This window comes from Bos indicus, chromosome 1, assembly GCF_029378745.1.
Source record: "Bos indicus isolate NIAB-ARS_2022 breed Sahiwal x Tharparkar chromosome 1, NIAB-ARS_B.indTharparkar_mat_pri_1.0, whole genome shotgun sequence".
Classification (NCBI taxonomy): Eukaryota; Metazoa; Chordata; class Mammalia; order Artiodactyla; family Bovidae; genus Bos; species Bos indicus.
The window spans coordinates 112,177,248-112,193,897 of record NC_091760.1 but is presented as its reverse complement, the minus strand read 5'-3'; the positions used below and the strand labels follow the sequence as shown (position 1 = coordinate 112,193,897).

Sequence of the window (16,650 nt, the reverse complement as noted above, 5' to 3'; positions counted from 1 at the left end):
TAGCCACACGGGCTCTGGCTCCTCCCAGTGGCCGGCCGGGGCGGAAGCAGGAGGCGGGGGCAGCGTGCGCGCTGCTGGTCTGCTCTCCCGCGGCGCTGGGGCCCGCGCTCCGCGGCTGCTGCTCTACTCGGCGCTTCGCAGGCAGCTAGCTGCTCTCCGCGCCTCTTGCTCGCCCGTTCCTCGACCAGGCCTTCTTCTTAGTCGTGGTCCGTGGCGTCGACCCTCGCGGCCCTTTCCCGCCCCGTCTTATCTCTGGTCGCCGCCGCCGCGGCCCCAGCCCCGATGGCTCTGTGCAACGGAGACTCCAAGGTCAGTCTCTGGCGTGGGGGCCCCCTGCCTCACCGCTTCCGGACAGAGGCAAGGCTCCGGGGCCGGGGAGTCACCGCGTGGGGCCCTTCCTTGCTTCCTCCCCCTAGCCCGCCAGCGCAACCCTGCGGCCCGGGCAGCGGCGTGTCGGAGAGCGGGCGGTCGGGGCCTGTGGCTTGTTTTCTCCTCGGGAGCGGCAGGTGCTTTGTTGATTTTTGTCTGCGTGTCGGGGTTCCCGCGCCCGCCGACCTCCGGGCGTCGGGGAGGGCGTCAGCTTTCCGCGGCCGAGCCGCTGGCCCCCGCCTCCCCGGCGTTGCTGTGGGGCGCCGAGCCCGCGGAGGGCGGCCCGAGGGTGGGGGTAGGGAGGCGAGCGGGTGTGTGTGTGTGTGTGTGTGAGTGTGTGTGTGTGTGTGTGTGTGTGTGAGTGTGAGTGAGGGGGGCTTCCTCAGCCCTCACCCCGTCCCTTCGGGAGCCGGGGAGCCTTTTGTGGAGCTCTCCGGGCCCACCGAAGGCGGGGTAGGGTCAGGGCCTCGCGTGCGGCGTTCGAGCTGGGCCGGCCTCCGTCTTCCCGCCACCCGGTTTCCCGCCTGCCTTCGGTGAGGCTAGTCCAATTCCCCCACGTCGGCCTTGGGGTCCGGCGCGGCGAGCCCGGCCCTGGGTGAGGCCGTGTGACCGTCCACCCCCTCCCCGCACCTCGCCGGTCAGCGGCCCCCCTCCCCCCCTGTCGGATCCGGTGGCGGGAGGGTCGCTCACGCCGTCCCCTGCCGCCCCCCCCCCCCCCAAGTCTTCCCCAAGGAAAGGAGCCTGTGTCCAGCCCCGCCCACTCCTTATTTTGCACATTGGTTGGCGGTGGGACCGGCGCCGGGCCTTGGGAGCCCCCTCACGTACGCCGGCCGCCGCCACCGCGCCCTGGGGTCGGGGAAGTCCCGAGTCCCGGGTGCTGGGGAAGTTAACTCGAGGTGCGGAGTGGAGAGAGCAGTTTGGGCCGCCGCTGCGTTTCTCGTCACCTCCGACTCACTTTTTCTTTAGACCCTCTTTTTGTCTCGCTTCCGAACTGAGCACCTTCGCTTTCACTTCTGTGTTAAAATTTTCGTTGGCCCGGAGTTCTTTCAGACCCGCACAGCCCATGTTGTCCGCGGGAAACTGCGCGGTTTTGAATCGGGATTTAGACTTAAGCCAGGTGTGCCTCTTACATACGCTGTTTAGGGCCTGGCTATGCTTCATTCAAGGTGTGTGGAATTTTAGACGTCAGATAGTGCCTTTTCAGGCAGCATTCTCTTATAAAGATGGTGCCTCGTCACATCTGAGCCCTCTCCGTGAATAATTGCTTAGTCTCTAGTAAATATTCAAAAAAGTTATTTGTTGAACAAATGAGTAAAGATTATAAGCTATCTAATAAACTTCTAAACCGGGGAAACTGATGCTCAGACTAGTTGGAACTCTTTCTGAAGGTTTTAAAAGAAGCTACTCTAAATCTTAACGTACAGCTCTTTCGTGTACACAAGTTAACTTACAAAGCATTTTTCTTCTCTTTAATTTTGAGTCGTAAAATCGTTGAAAAGAGTCATCTTTGTGCTGGAAAAGGAAATGACTATTAGGATTCAAACCTAATTTGCAGACTTTGAAAAATATGTGTTGATTTGAAAACAGTATTTTCCAAAATTAAGTGACAGCAGAAAGTTAAAGATTCAGTTTCCAAATTACTTGATTCAGGTGTGAAGAACATACACTATTTTTTCTAGCTGGTATGTTTTTGTTTCGTTGAACTGGAATTTTACAGGGAATCTTACCAGTTTCATATATTTGAAACTCCGGTGAATCGCTGATTACCTTTATTTCAAGGTTGTTTTGTAGTATAATCAAACATGTGTCTTTTCTGTTTTTTGGCCATGCTGCGTGGCTGGGATGTTAGTTCCCAGATCAGGGATCCAACCTGGACCTCAGGCATTGAAAGCACATGAAAGCTAACCATGGTTTTTTGTTTTTAACTTTGCTAACAATTAGATGTCAATCGAATTGAAAGCATTTTCAGGAGGAGCAATCCAGGAAAATAACATTTCATCAAATCTATTATTATTTCATACGCTCCTAAAGAGGGGGAAAAAATCTCTGTAAATGGTGTTGTAAACAGTGATATGTCATTGATCATAAGGAACATGTCAGGTAAAGAGATGTTTAAATATGGGGGAATATGCATAGTAAAGTGGGTTAAATATGATATTCTGATGGTCCACCCAGAAATCTAAGTAGGCATCTATTTTCTATAGCTTACCACTGAAGCAGCTTTCTTTCTGGCATAAAATACAAGTACTGGACCCAGGCTAACTTTGTACATCTGTTGTGCCTCTGATAGCTGTAAGTCCTAGTTGATAAATGAGAATGGGGAAAGAGCTGATTTTGATTCCTATTGTACATTTCAGTGTTTTTCAGGGTTTTTTCTAAAATAACATTTCTGCCTGATAGACATTAGGGAGAGACCTACCTAAATTCTGTAAAAGTATTTGGACTGTTTTCATTAGTTTTATCCACAGAGTATCATTTTAGAGCTGGAAAGTATCTTCATGTTTTCTAGCTTCCTAAGCTGAAAAAACAGCTGGAATTAGAATCTGGCTTTTCTTTTTTCTTCAGGGCTGGTTAGGTTAAGCATCCAAGGCAGAGAGTATTCTTTTCCTTAAAGACCTGACATAATATTATTTAGTTAAGATCTTATATGAACAAGAGCATAGGCAGTCAGCTCTTCTTTAAAAACTTTTTACAACCATTCAGTGATAAATATGAATATAGCAAATATTAATGACTTTTTTCACTATTATTAAGGCAAGATTGTGAGAGTAATGCTGTTTGAGCTGCTTGTCAGATTTTCCACTTTTGGTCCCATCTAAGCCTTAGACACTTTATTTTGGCTGTTCAGAGTCTTCATTGCTTTTGTACTGGCTTTCTCTCCTTGTGAGAGGGGTCCAGCCACTCAAACTTGCACTGCATGGACTTCTCATTGTGGCTTCTCCTGTTGCGAAGCACAGTCTCCAGGTGCTTGGGCTTCACTAGTTGTGGCACATGGGCTCAGAAGTTGTGGTGCATGGGCTTAGATGCTCGCTGCCTATGGGATCTTCCGGGACGAGGGCTCAAACCCATGCATTGGCAGGTAGATTCTAATCCACTGTGCCACCAGGGAAGTCCTAAGCCTTAAACTCATTTGGTTGGAATAGAGGTAGGATCTGCCCTACTACTTTCACTGAGATGTTGACTAGGGTATATTGTACTTGGATTAAAGGCTTTTAAAAAAATAAATATTGTTAACTGCATGTTATATAGGATCTTTAGTGATATCTAATGTTGAAAATTTAAATTTGCATTTTAAAATTTGCAAATGTGGGATACTTTGAAAATTGAACAACTATCCTTTATAAAGGTAACCCTATTGTGCTGTGCTTAGTCATTCAATTGTGTCCTACTGACACTTTTCGACCCTATGGACTGTAGTCCACCAGGCTCTTCTGTCCTTGGGATTTTCCTGGTGAGAATACTGGAGTTGCAATTTCTTCTCCAGGGGATCTTTCCCACCCTATAGTACATTTTTTTCAAAGGTCAAAGTGGATTTTTTTTTTTTTTCCTTTTCAGATTTCGTCTCATCTGTTAAGGTATTCACCTAGACTAGAAAAGCTGTTACAGACAAAAAGAATGGTGGGTTGTTTTTTTTTTTAATTGTTTCTCTGTTCTTAGACTTGAAAGGTTTTGAAATTCCTCCAGGAATTCAGATGACTTTGTCTTTAATTTAGCATGGGCCAACTTGTCAATTACAGATAATAATTGTCTTTTAAGAATTTTTTTAAAATACAGATTTGTCCTGTACTTATTCTAATGTATTTGATACTTTTTAAGTCTCTTTAATGAATTATATATTAATCAGTGCTGTTTGGAGAAAGGAATGAATAATTATTTGATATCCAAAATGATGAAATTCTCCTTTGTTACGGGTACTTAAGGGCTTCCCAGGTGGCGATAGTGGTAAAGAACCCACCTGCCAACGCAGGAGATTTAAGAGACAAAGGTTCTATCCCTGGGTGGGGAAGATCCCCTGAAGTAGGGCTTGGTAATCCACTCCAGTGTTCTTGCCTGGTGAATCCCCATGGACAGAGGAGCCTGGCAGGCTGCAGTCCATAGGGTTGTAAAGAGTCAGACACAGCTGAAGTGACCTAGCACAGCACGGTGCTTAAACTATTTTCATGCCTCCTTCTAACCTAAACTCTGTTTAAATGCTCAAAGTGAAGGAAGTCCTCAGGGTTAATACGTGATTTTGAAGCACTTTGTGAACCAACAAAGAACTAATAGAACTTAGAATCTTTTGTGATCGCATATATAGTTCTAGGTGTGGACTATTCTTACTTGTTGTGGAATAGTTTTTTTTTTTTTTTTTTGTATTTGTTCAAGAATCACATTGGTTAAAAAAATAATTTTACTATAGAAATAGTGTGGTATTAGTTGGTTTTCTTGTTGGCTGACCCTTGCCTGCCATCCCTTCAGGTTAATGGTTTTGAGGACCTAGGAGATACTTTATGTAGTTAGATTTAGATTTATAGACTCGCTAATATGGTCCACTACAACTTTATAGGGAATAAGGTGTTTGTTTATAGTAGTGTGACCATATACTTTTTGTGTAAACTGGGGCACTTGAACAGAAAAGGAGGTGCTAAAATCGTTTAACTTTCTAATAATTGTTGTAAAATATTATCCAAAAAAAAATTTGTTGCGTTGTGTATATCCAATTAAATAAATGGCAAAATTACTATAGTGTAAGTTCAGATTGCTCTCTCTGTACATTTGCACAGGAACACACAGTCTCGTTCCCACACGTATTTCACAAACAGCTGTATATCCCACTGACTCGGCTGATAGAGGCCTGGAGGTCATGTGCATTTTGCAACCTGAGGAATGGCAGTGGTACTCCTGGCAGGTACACCAAGTGGCTGGCCAGAACAGCAGCTTCAGACATTCCTTCTATCAGCACGCATGGCTGGATAGTTAGCTACCAGTAATTGTCAGTGTCCAAGTTCTAAGTGTACTTTGTACTTCGTTTTATCAAGAACATGTCAGGAAAGAGAGATTGGTTCTCAGTGGTTGGCTTTTAGAATGAACCAGAAGTTAAAATGAGAACTCTTCACTGCACCTGCACTTCAACAGAGTACCAGGCAAAGCCATGGCAGAAGGTGGAAGTATAATAAATCCATACTATCTTACCTTAATGCAATTATTCATAATAATATATTAAAAATGAAAGGCATGCGATATATGTTGCCTTGGGTCGGCCGTTGGAATAACAGGTGTAAATTAAGACAGTTCTGGGCAAACTGGGCCATATAGGCACTTCAGTGACAGAGTACATCATCCTGAATTTGAATTTTGATTTCTCTAGTGACTGTATTTAAAATTTGGCTAAAATTCAAGCCTAATGTGTATACATTAAAAGTTTTGTTTTCTAAATTAGTACCTATTCTAAGAGTTATTCTGAAGTTAAAAATTGAGTGCCAAAATTAACTCTAAACTTTGAGAACCAGCAGTGTTGAAACTGACCAAAAGGTAAAATAATCTGTTCTAGTCTGCCATAACATTTACAGAGGACATTTTCCAAACTTTTAAAACTGCCTGCACATGTGAAATTCCCTATTTCTTTTGTTCATCAACTGGAGAACAGAACCTTTTTCATTCTCAAAACGCATGGAGGTTTATGTAAAGTTAAGTCACCCTCACCTTGTCTGTAATTTGGAGAACTAATTCTTAGCCTCTGAGTGTTATTGTGAATGTAAGCCAGGGACTACAGAATTCTAAAATCTGCTTTGGACAAGTTTTCAGTGAACAGTCTCTAATTTGGGAGACTCTTAGATGAATACAATGATTGTAGATAGATCATTGTTTTTATGTATTACTGGTAAAAGTGAAACATTTTTATGCTGTGATTTTTTTTTTCCCTCCTTTAACATTTCATGAAAAATTTCGAAACAACAAGCAAGTTGAAAGAAATTTTAGTCAGCATCTGTATCTACCAGGTAGATTCTACTGTACAACAGCTTGAGATATGATTCATATACCATAAAATTCACTCCATTTAAAGAGCACAATTCAGTAGTTATTAGTATATGCACAGATTTGTGCAACCATCACCACAGTCAATTTTAAAACATTCTCATGATCCCCAGAAGAAATTCTGTACCCTTTAGCAATCGGTCCTCATTTTCCTCTACCCGGCCTCTCCCAGGGTTTCCCAGGTGGCGCTAGTGGTGAAGAATCCACTTGCCAATGCAGGAGACTTATATAAGAGATGCAAGTTCGATCCCTGGGTCAGGAAGATCCCCTGGAGGAGGGCATTGCAATCCACTACAGTATTCTTGCCTGGAGAATCCCATGGACAGAAGAGCCCGGCAAACTACAGTCCATGGGGTTGCAAAGAGTCGGGCACAACTGAAGTGACAGCACTCCCTCCCAACTGTGGGCAACCACTAACCTATTTTCTGTCTCTATAGATTTGCCTACTTTGGACATTTTATATGACTAGAATCTTAGAATATGCGGTCTCTTGTGAGACCTAGCATAATACTTTCAAAGTTCATCCATGTATAACTACCTTATTCCTTTTTATTAGCAAATAATATTCCGTTGTATGGATATATAGTTGTGTCCGACTCTTTGCGACCCCATGGACTGTAGCCTACCAGGCTCCTCTGTCCATGGGATTTTCCAGGCAATAGCACTGGAGTGGATTGCCATTTACTTCTCCAGGGGATCTTCCCGACCCAGGGATCGAACCCAGGTCTCCTGCATTGTAGACAGACGCTTTACCATCTGAGCCAACAGGGAAGTCCCTCCAGTATTCCGTTGTATGGATATAGCACCTTTTATTTATCCATTCATCGGTGGATGGACATTGGGTTGTTTACATTCTTTTGCTGTTATGGATAGTGTTGCTATGAATATTTCTGTATAGGTTTTTATATAAAAATAACTTCATTTCCATGGGTATACCTAGAAGCAGAATTGCTGGGTCATGGACAGAGGAGCCTTGTGGGCTATAGTCCATAGGGTCACAAAGAGTGGGAACATGACTGAGCGCTGTGGTAATTTTATGTTTAACCTTTCGGTGAACTGTCAAACTGTTTTCCAAAGTGGCTGCAGTATTTTACAATTCTGACAGCAGTATATGAGATTCCAGTTTCTTCAAATCCTTGCCAACACATGTCTTTGATTATAACCATCATAGTGAGTATAAAGTGGTATTTCCTTATGGTTTTGATTTGCATTTCCCTAATGACAGATGTGGAGAAGGCAGTGGCACCCCACTTCAGTACTCTTGCCTGGAAAATCCCATGGACAGAGGAGCCTGGTAGGCTGCAGTCCGTGGGGTCGATAAGAGTCGGACACGACTGAGCGACTTCACTTTCACTTTTCACTTTCATGCATTGGAGAAGGAAAAGGCAACCCACTCCAGTGTTCTTGCCTGGAGAATCCCAGGTACCTCTTGAGCCTCTTGAGCTGCTGTCTGTGGGGTCGCACAGAGTCGGACACGACTGAAGCAACTTAGAAGCAGCAGCAGCAATGACAGATGATTATGAACATTTTTTGTGTGTGCTTCTTGACCATTTGTATATTTTCTTGGAAGAAATGTCTGTTTAGCTCTTTTGCCCATTTTGAAGGTGGGTTGTTTGTCTTTATTGAATTGTAAGAATTCATTATTTTAGTGACAAATCTTTTCAGAAATATGATTTGCAGATATTTTCTGCAATTCTTTGGGTTGTTTTTCACTTTCTTAATGCTGTCTTCTGATGAATAAAAGCTTTTAATTTTGATGAAGTACTACTTATTTTTTTAAAATTTTGTCACTGTGCTTTTGTTGTCATATCTGAAAAATACTTCTTAATTCAAGATCATGAAGACTTGTGAAATTGCCTATGCTTTTTAAAAGTTTTATAATTTTAGCTTTACTTAGTTTTATATTTAGGTTTTTGATCCATTTTGAGCTAATCTTTGTGTTTGCTATAAGGTAAAGTACCAGCTTTATTTTTTTTTAATTTGTGACTCTCCACTGTTGGGCTTCCCTGGTGGCTCAGTGATAAAGATTCTGCCTGCCAGTGCAGGAGCCGCAGAAGATGTGGGTTCAATCCCTGGGTCCAGAAGATCCCCTGGAGGATGGAATGGCAACCCACTCCAGTGCTCTTGCCTGGAAAATCCCATAGACGGAGGAGCCTGGTAGGCTGCGGTCCATGGGGTCACCAAGAGTCAGACACAACTGAGCGACTTCACTTTCACGCATTGGAGAAGGAAATGGCAACCCACTCCAGTGTTCTTGCTTGGAGAATCCCAGGGACGGGGGAGCCTGGTGGGCTGCCGTCTATGGGGTCACACAGAGTCGGACACGACTGAAGCGACTTAGCAGCAGCATAAAACAATAGAAATGAATCACTACTTTATTTGGTACTACAGTTTGAATTTTAAATAAAAAATAATTGGATAGTAAAGCTGATTAAAATAAATAGAATTTCAAGCATTGTGGATTTAACAAGAGTGGGTGTTTTAAAAATGCAACCTTGGCATTGGTATACTATTTTCATATGAAAACTGTTTTCAAGTATTATAAAAGAAAATTTCTATCAATTTGTCTGTGAGACATATTATTATGTCTAGTCTGGTATCTCTTTGAGTTCACCAGGCTTGGCCTTCCAGAGGTTATTTTATAGTGCTTCTAAGTGGTTTCTCTTTCCTGATGTAGTTCCTTCATTCATTACCCCCTTACAAAAAAAAAGTATGGAATTATTTTAACCTCTAAAGGCAAAGATTCAGTGTAATATGTATTTTGAAGTCATGGTCGTAGAGAACTAAGCATGATAATAACCATCTTGTACAATTTCTCATACATTCTTACATATTTCTACTATAAATGGCCAGGGAAAGCAGAATCATAATTTGCTACTGATTCATAACCTGCCATGAATGCTTTGCTGTTAGATGGTTTTTTAAAATTTGCTTTAGGTTGATTTAGAAACATTTTCAGAAAAACAAGTGATGCCTACTTCTTGCTCAAGAGTTTGTGGGTGAGCTCAGCTGAGCTCCACTACTCTCATCTTTTGCTTGGACCAGTAAGTAGCTCACAGCATTTTCATGATGATGACAGAAGCACAGGAAACAAGTGGAAACATGAAGATGGCTTAAGGTTTGGCACATTGTCACCACTGCCCTCATTACAGTGGCAAAAGCAGGTGTCAGGGTTGAGCCCAGTGTCAAGAGTATGGAAATATATTCTGCCTATAATGGGACAGACTGCAAAGTGACACTACAAAAGACATGATTATAGGGAATAGTGAAGAACTGGGGTCAGTGTAGTCTGTTGCATATGGAAAATTTAAAAACATGCACAAGCAGAGCAAAGAGTATAATGTCCCGTCATTCGGCTCAGCAGTTATAAACGTTAGTTTTCCTACAGATATTTACTTAGTGCCTCATAGTAAGAGTTGCATGTATCTGTAAATTCCATCAGTGGTTTCTTAAGTCAGTCTCCCAAAGCAACAGAAATAATAACAAACTAATGGGATCTAGTCAAACTTAAAAGTTTTTGTGCAGCAAGGGAAACCATACACAAAACGAAAAACAGCCTACAGAATGGGAGAAAATATTTGCAAACAATGCAACTGACAAAGGCTTAATTTCCAGAATATACAAATAGCTCATACAACTCAGCAAAAAAAAAAAAACCCACCCAGTTGAAAATTGAGCAGAAGACCTAAATAGACATTTCTCCAAAGAAATGGCCAGTAGGCACGTGAAAAGATGTTCAACATTGCTAATTATTCAGTTCAGTTGCTCAGTCATGTCCGAATCTTTGGGACCCCACAGACTGTAGCATGCTGGCTTCTGTGTTGATCACCAACTCCCTGAGCTTGCTCAAATACATGTCCATTGAGTAGGTGATGCCATCCAACCATCTCATCCTCTGTCGTCCTCTTCTCTTCCTGCCTTCGATCTTTCCCAGGATCAGGGGTTTATCCAGTGAGTCAGTTCTTTGCATCAGGTGGCCAAAGTATTAGAGTTTCAGCTTCAGCATCACTCCTTCCAATGAATATTCAGGGCTGATTTCCTTAAGGATGGACTGGTTGGATCTCCTTGCAGTCCAATGGACTCTCAAGAGTCTTCTCCAACACCACAGTTCAAAAGCATCAATTCTTAGGTGCTCAGCTTTCTTTATAGTCCAACTCTCAAATCCATACATGACCACTGGGAAAACCATAGCTTTGACTAGACAGACCTTTGTTGGTAAAGTAATGTCTCTGCTTTTTAATGTGCTCTCTAGGTTGGTCATAGCTTTTTTTCCAAGGAGCAAGTGTCCTTTAATTTCATGGCTGCAGTCACCACCTGCAGTGATTTTGGAGCCCAAGAAGATAAAGTCTGCCACTGTTTGCACTGTTTCCCCATCTATTTGCCATAAAGTGATGGGACCGGATTCCATGATCTTAGTTTTTGAATGTTGAGTTTTTAACCAACTTTTTCACTCTCCTCTTTGACTTTCATCAAGAGGCTCTTTAGTTCTTCTTCACTTTCTGCCATAAGGGTGGTGTCATTTGCATATCTGAGGTTATTGGTATTTCTCCTGGCGGTCTTGATTCCAGCTTGTGCTTAATCCAGCCCGGCATTTCACATGATGTACTTTGCATATAAGTTAAATAGGCAGAGTAACAATATACAGCCTTGACATACTTCTTTCCCAATTTGCAACCAGTCTGTTGTTCCATGTCCAGTTCTAACTGTTACTTCTTGACCTGCATATAGATTTCTCAGAAGGCAGATAAGGTGTTCTGGTATTCCCATCTCTTTCAGAATTGGCCACAGTTTGCTGTGATCCACACAGTCAAAGGCTTTGGCATAGTCAATAAAAGAGAAGTAGATGTCTTTTCTGGAACTCTCTTGCTTTTTTGATGATCCAACGGATGTTGGCAATTTGATCTCTGGTTCCTCTGCCTTTTCTAAATCCAGCTTGAACATCTGGTTCACGGTTCATGTACTGTTGAAGCCTGGCTTGGAGAATTTTGAGCATTACTTTACTAGCATGTGAGATGAGTACAATTGTGCAGTAGTTTGAGCATTCTTTGACATTGCCCTTCTTTGGGATTGGAATGAAAACTGACCTTTTCCAGTCCTGTGGCCACTGCTGAGTTTTCCAAATTTGCTGGCATATTGAGTGCAGCACTTTCACAGCATCATCTTTCAGGATTTGAAATAGCTCCACTGGAATTCCATCACCTCCACTAGCTTTGTTCATAGTGATGCTTCCTAAGTCCCACTTGACTTCATATTCTAGGATGTTTGGCTCTAGGTGAGTGATCACACCATCGTGGTTATCTGGGCCATGAAGATCTTTTTTGTATAGATTTTCTGTGTATTCTTGTCACCTCCTAATATCTTCTGCTTCTATTAGAAGCATTCTGTTAGAAGCATGTTTGAGGCATACCATTTCTGTCCTTTATCGAGCCCATCTTGGCATGAAATGTTCCCTTGGTGTCTCTAATTTTCTTGAAGAGATCTCTAGTCTTTCCCATTCTTTTGTTTTCCTCTATTTTTTTGTGTTGATCACTGTGGAAGCCTTTCTTATCTCTCCTTGCTGTTCTTTGGAACTATGCATTCTTATGGGTATTTCTTTCCTTTTCTCCTTTGCCTTTAGCTTCTCTTCTCAGCTATTCATATTGCTAAACATAGAATTACCGTATGATCCAGCAGCCCCATTCCTGGGCATAAATCCAGATGAAGCTCTAATATGAAAAGATACATGGACCCTGTGTTCATAGCAGCACTGTTTACAATAACCAAGACATGGAAGCACTCTAAATTTTCATCAACAGATGAAAGGATAAAGATGTGGTTATATGTACACAATGAAATACTACTTAACCATAAAAGAATGGAGAAGTGTTGTTTGCAGCAGCATAGATGCAGCTAGAGATTATCATACTAAGTGAAGTAAGTCAGAGAAAAATACCATACGATATCACTTATTTGTGGAATGTAAAATATGACACAAATGAGCCTATCTATGAAATAGAAACAGACTCACAGTCATAGGGAACAGACAAGGAGGGAACAGACATAGGGAACAGATTGCCAAGGAGGAGTGGTTGGCGGGAGGGATGCTGTGGGAGGTTGGGGTGAGCAGATGTAAGATGTTATATCCAGAATGGGTAAACAAATATTTTCAATATCCTATGATAAACCATAATGGAAAAGAATGTTAAAAATGATGTATTAATATATATATATACACACACACATCCTTTTTAAAATATATATATACCTGAATCACTTTGCTTTATAGGAGAAATTAACATTGTAAATCATCTACACCTTAATTACAAAAAAAAGTCATGTATGTCTGGTCTCTATTTTTGTAGTTAAGATTTATCAGAGTGTTGCCATCTTACCCATCCGTTGTCAAATTTCTCATCAGTCTTTAGTGATTTTAATAGCCAACACCTAGTTCTGTGCTCCTCATAGATCTGCAATAAAAGCCAGTTTTTAAAAAAGTTTTCAGTTTTGCCATGGCTGCTATCTTTGTAAAATAGAATAAATTTTTAGACAAATGATATTTAAAACTCTTAAGACATAGACCATAAAGGCTCCAAATTTTTATTATAGATTCAAGGAAATAAAATTGCTGTCAAGTTGTTATATGTTTATGAATGCTTATATAAAATTTATGAATGAACTGCTCTATTTCTTATGAACTGGTGGCAGTTTGCAAACCAGCAGTGGTTTGTAGACTGCAGTAGCTTAGGTCATTATTTTATGAGAGATTACAAAATGGTGATATTCTAATTCTGTTCTTTCTGGAACTGTGTATAAAGAACTTTCTTTCATCTGCTAAATGGTTACTTGTGGCCAAGTTGATAGTAAAAAGGCAGAACGCATGCTTGATTCCTTCCCTAACTTTCACCAGTTTTGTTCATAGGTTTTTCAAGTTCTAATAACTCAGGATTTTCAACAAAGGAGTTCAGGCTCATGCTACAGTGGAAAGGGCAGGATTAGAAAGGAGGTTGGGTTTATTAAGTATAATAGTTGCGTCTTGAAAAATGGTCTGTGTGCGAAATAACTGAAATTAGGACATTCTACTGTTTAAACTTTAAAGTTTTTCTTAGGAAAAATGTACAGATCTCTTCTAAGCTAAGGTTACTTCTTAAGAGTATTTTAGAGGTAGTAACTAGAGACAAAATTGAGTCTGTTCACAAACTCGGTATATTTAAGAAGAGGTAGCTGTTTGATTATCTTTCATCTCTGCATGGGAAGTGTTGTTATCTGAGATCATCTTTAGTATACTGATAGTATGGGGAGATGAACTGAAGAGGGACAGTGATGTTTGGATATATAAATCTATATTCTAGATCATTGTTTCTTTGCAAAGAGCCTTTGGTTCTTGTTCATGTGAACAGGCTACACACACTTGAGTCACCATTCAAAGAAGTATTTTTTTGTTAAAATAGTAGATCTCAGTCATAAGTCAGAGATCTCAGTACAGAGTCAGTCAGGAAATCTAAAGGTCAACATTTAAAAAAAAAAATGTGAGGAGTGTAACTAAGTAGATAATGAGACTGAACATGGTTCAAAACTTTTCCTTCTGATATTTTAATGGTATGACAACAGTTGTTACTGAATGTTGTTTGTGTGTGTTTGTGTAAATTGCTGACTTTTAGAAGTAGGATGATTTGGGCTAATTAATAATGGTTTAGGTTTATCTAGAGATACCTTTGTTCCTCAGTTGGCTAATGCTTATCATCAAATGGGAGAAGCAGCTATGGTAAAACATAAGGATTGAAAGAATCATGAGGTAAACAATAGTGTATTTTGATTTTAGCCAACAGTACCAAGTTTTATTAATTTAAAACTGGCTACATAAATGCTGTTTGTCAACCAAATAACATTGCTATAACTTTTTGCAAAAACTTCATTGAAATCCAAGGGGAAAATAGTTGATTTAAAAAGATTTAAAAATTGAAATTACCAATTGTGACATAGGAGTAAATTTTATTTCCTCTGAAGTTAGAAAAGAAAGATAATAAACAGTTGTGTGTTTACTTTCTTACCCAGTGATCATGTGTCTCAGTTAAACCCATTAAACTATATTTGGCATTATAACTATATTTACCTAAGAAGTTAAATTCTCCAGAAACTTGCATGAATAGAGTTTGTGTTTATGGGGTCTGTTTGCTATCTTTTAAAGTGGGTGCTAGTGGTAGTATCTGCCCCATGGACCATACAGTCCATGGGATTCTCCAGGTCAGAGTACTGGAGTGGGTAGCCTTTCCCTTCTCCAGGGGATCTTCCCAACCCAGGGATCAAACCCAGGTCTCTTGCATTGCAGGCAGATTCTTTACCAGTCGAGCTGCCAGGGAAGCCCAAGAATACTGGAGTGGGTAGCCTATCCCTTCTCCAGTGGATCTTCCTGACCCAGGAATCAAACTAGGGTCTTCTGCATTGCAGGCGGACTCTTGTCCAGCTGAGGTACCAGAGAAGCCTGAGTCCAGACTAAACTGCTTTTTGATTTGTTGATTTAGATAGTACATTCAGACTGTGTTCATTATGCTCTGGGATGGTGCTTGCTTGAACTTGAAAGGAACTATTAGTACATTTATAGATAGGGGTGAAGAGAATTTGGAATGACTTTGAAAAGTCAAGAGACATAGTTTATTCAAAAAAAGATCAAGTTGTAATCAGAATTACTGTAAATTGGTCAGTAAAGGAGAATAAATTAGAAGCGATATGGAAATGATAGTAGCAGGATCGAAGATAACATGTAGAAACAAAGTAGGAATGTTGAACAACCGCTAGCTTGAAATCTCAGTAGGGAAAAGTGTTTCCTCAGTGTATGAGCTCATTAACAAACCAGGAGCAGTAAAAGGCTAAGATAACACTATATGTCACTAGGGACTTGTATTTCACAAACGTTGTGAACGCTGAAAACTTTAAAACATAGTAATTTATTGAAATATTTGTTGAGGAGGCCTATAGGTTGCATACTTAGATTAAACAAGATGGAGAAAAATACAGACAAATTGAGTGATCAAAATGATCAAAAGTTAGGGATCATAATTTAGGCAATATGAGACAGTCAGTGCTAAGTGAGCATGCTTGAACAACTAAATGTACATACAGTGTTGCGTATTATTGCATCAAAGCATGGTTCATGGCTTCTAGATTTTTCTCAGGTGTATGACATTGTTTCCTAAAGGCATTTTATACATTTATTATGTAAAATGAGCAACGGTGTAATTGTCACTTGTATTCAATGATTGCACCTGGAATTTTATATATACATATATATTTTTTTCTGGAGAAGGCAATGGCATCCCACTCTAGTACTCTTGCCTGGAAAATCCCATGGACGGAGAAGCCTGGTAGGCTGCAGTCCATGGGGTCGCTAAGAGTCGGGCATGACTGAGCGACTTCACTTTCACTTTTCACTTTCATGCATTGGAGAAGGAAATGGCAACCCACTCCAGTGTTCTTGCCTGGAGAATCCCAGGGACAGAGGAGCCTAGTGGGCTGCCGTCTATGGGGTCGCACAGAGTCGGACATGACTGAAGCGACTTAGCAGCAGCAGCAGCATATATATTTTTCAGAGACTTAGACTTTTAATTTACTCTTATTTTTAATAAAAACATTATTTATTGATTTGGCTGCATCGGGTCTTAGCTGCAGCAAACAGGATCTTCCTGTGGTGCACAGAATCTCTAGTTTCGACATTTGGGCTGAGTTGCTCTGTGGCTTGTGGGATCTTAGTTCCCCGACCAGGGATCAAACCCATATCCCCTGCATTGCAAAATGGATTCTTATCCTGACTTAGACTTTTAAATTTTTTTTAAAATTTTATTTATTTTTATTTTTGGCTGTGGCATGTGGCATGTGGGATCTTAGTTTGCCAACCAAGGGTTGAACCCATGCCCCCTGCAGTGGACGTGCTGAGTCTTAACTACTGGATGACCAGTGAAGTCCCTGGACTTAGCCTTTTTTAGAAGAATCATATACTACTTAGGCATAGAGAAAGGATATCTATATATCTATTTATATGAAATAAATTGGTTTTCATATAAGTCAATTCAGTGTGAACTTTCTTCACATTTAGCCTGACTCCTCAATTACTTTTTGACTTGAGTTGTCCAGGTCTTGTTTTTCTACAGATCTTTTGTTCCATCAAGAATTTTGATGATTCATTATTTCTTGTGAGTGCTCAATTACATCTGGGATGTCTGATTTCTTTTAGTGACATATTTGAGATCGATTCAGAGGACAGTATACTTTGGTTCTTGTTCATGTGAACAGGCT

General features: G+C 40.9%; 1 protein-coding gene across 3 annotated transcripts in view; it reads left to right on the top strand.

Moving 5' to 3' along the window:
• Positions 1-16,650, top strand: part of GMPS (guanine monophosphate synthase) — a 72,022-nt gene that overhangs the window by 1,257 nt on the left and 54,115 nt on the right. Inside the window, exon 1 of one of the 3 annotated variants that reach the window (XM_070792701.1) lies at positions 102-309. The exons of 1 other annotated variant lie outside the window; for it this stretch is intronic. In XM_070792701.1, the coding sequence (XP_070648802.1) occupies positions 283-309 (27 nt within the window). In that variant the 5' untranslated portion in view covers positions 102-282. Of the gene's footprint in view, positions 1-101; positions 310-3,969; positions 3,988-16,650 lie in introns of those variants that run through there. One more of the 3 variants, XM_019960473.2, reaches the window with a different exon arrangement.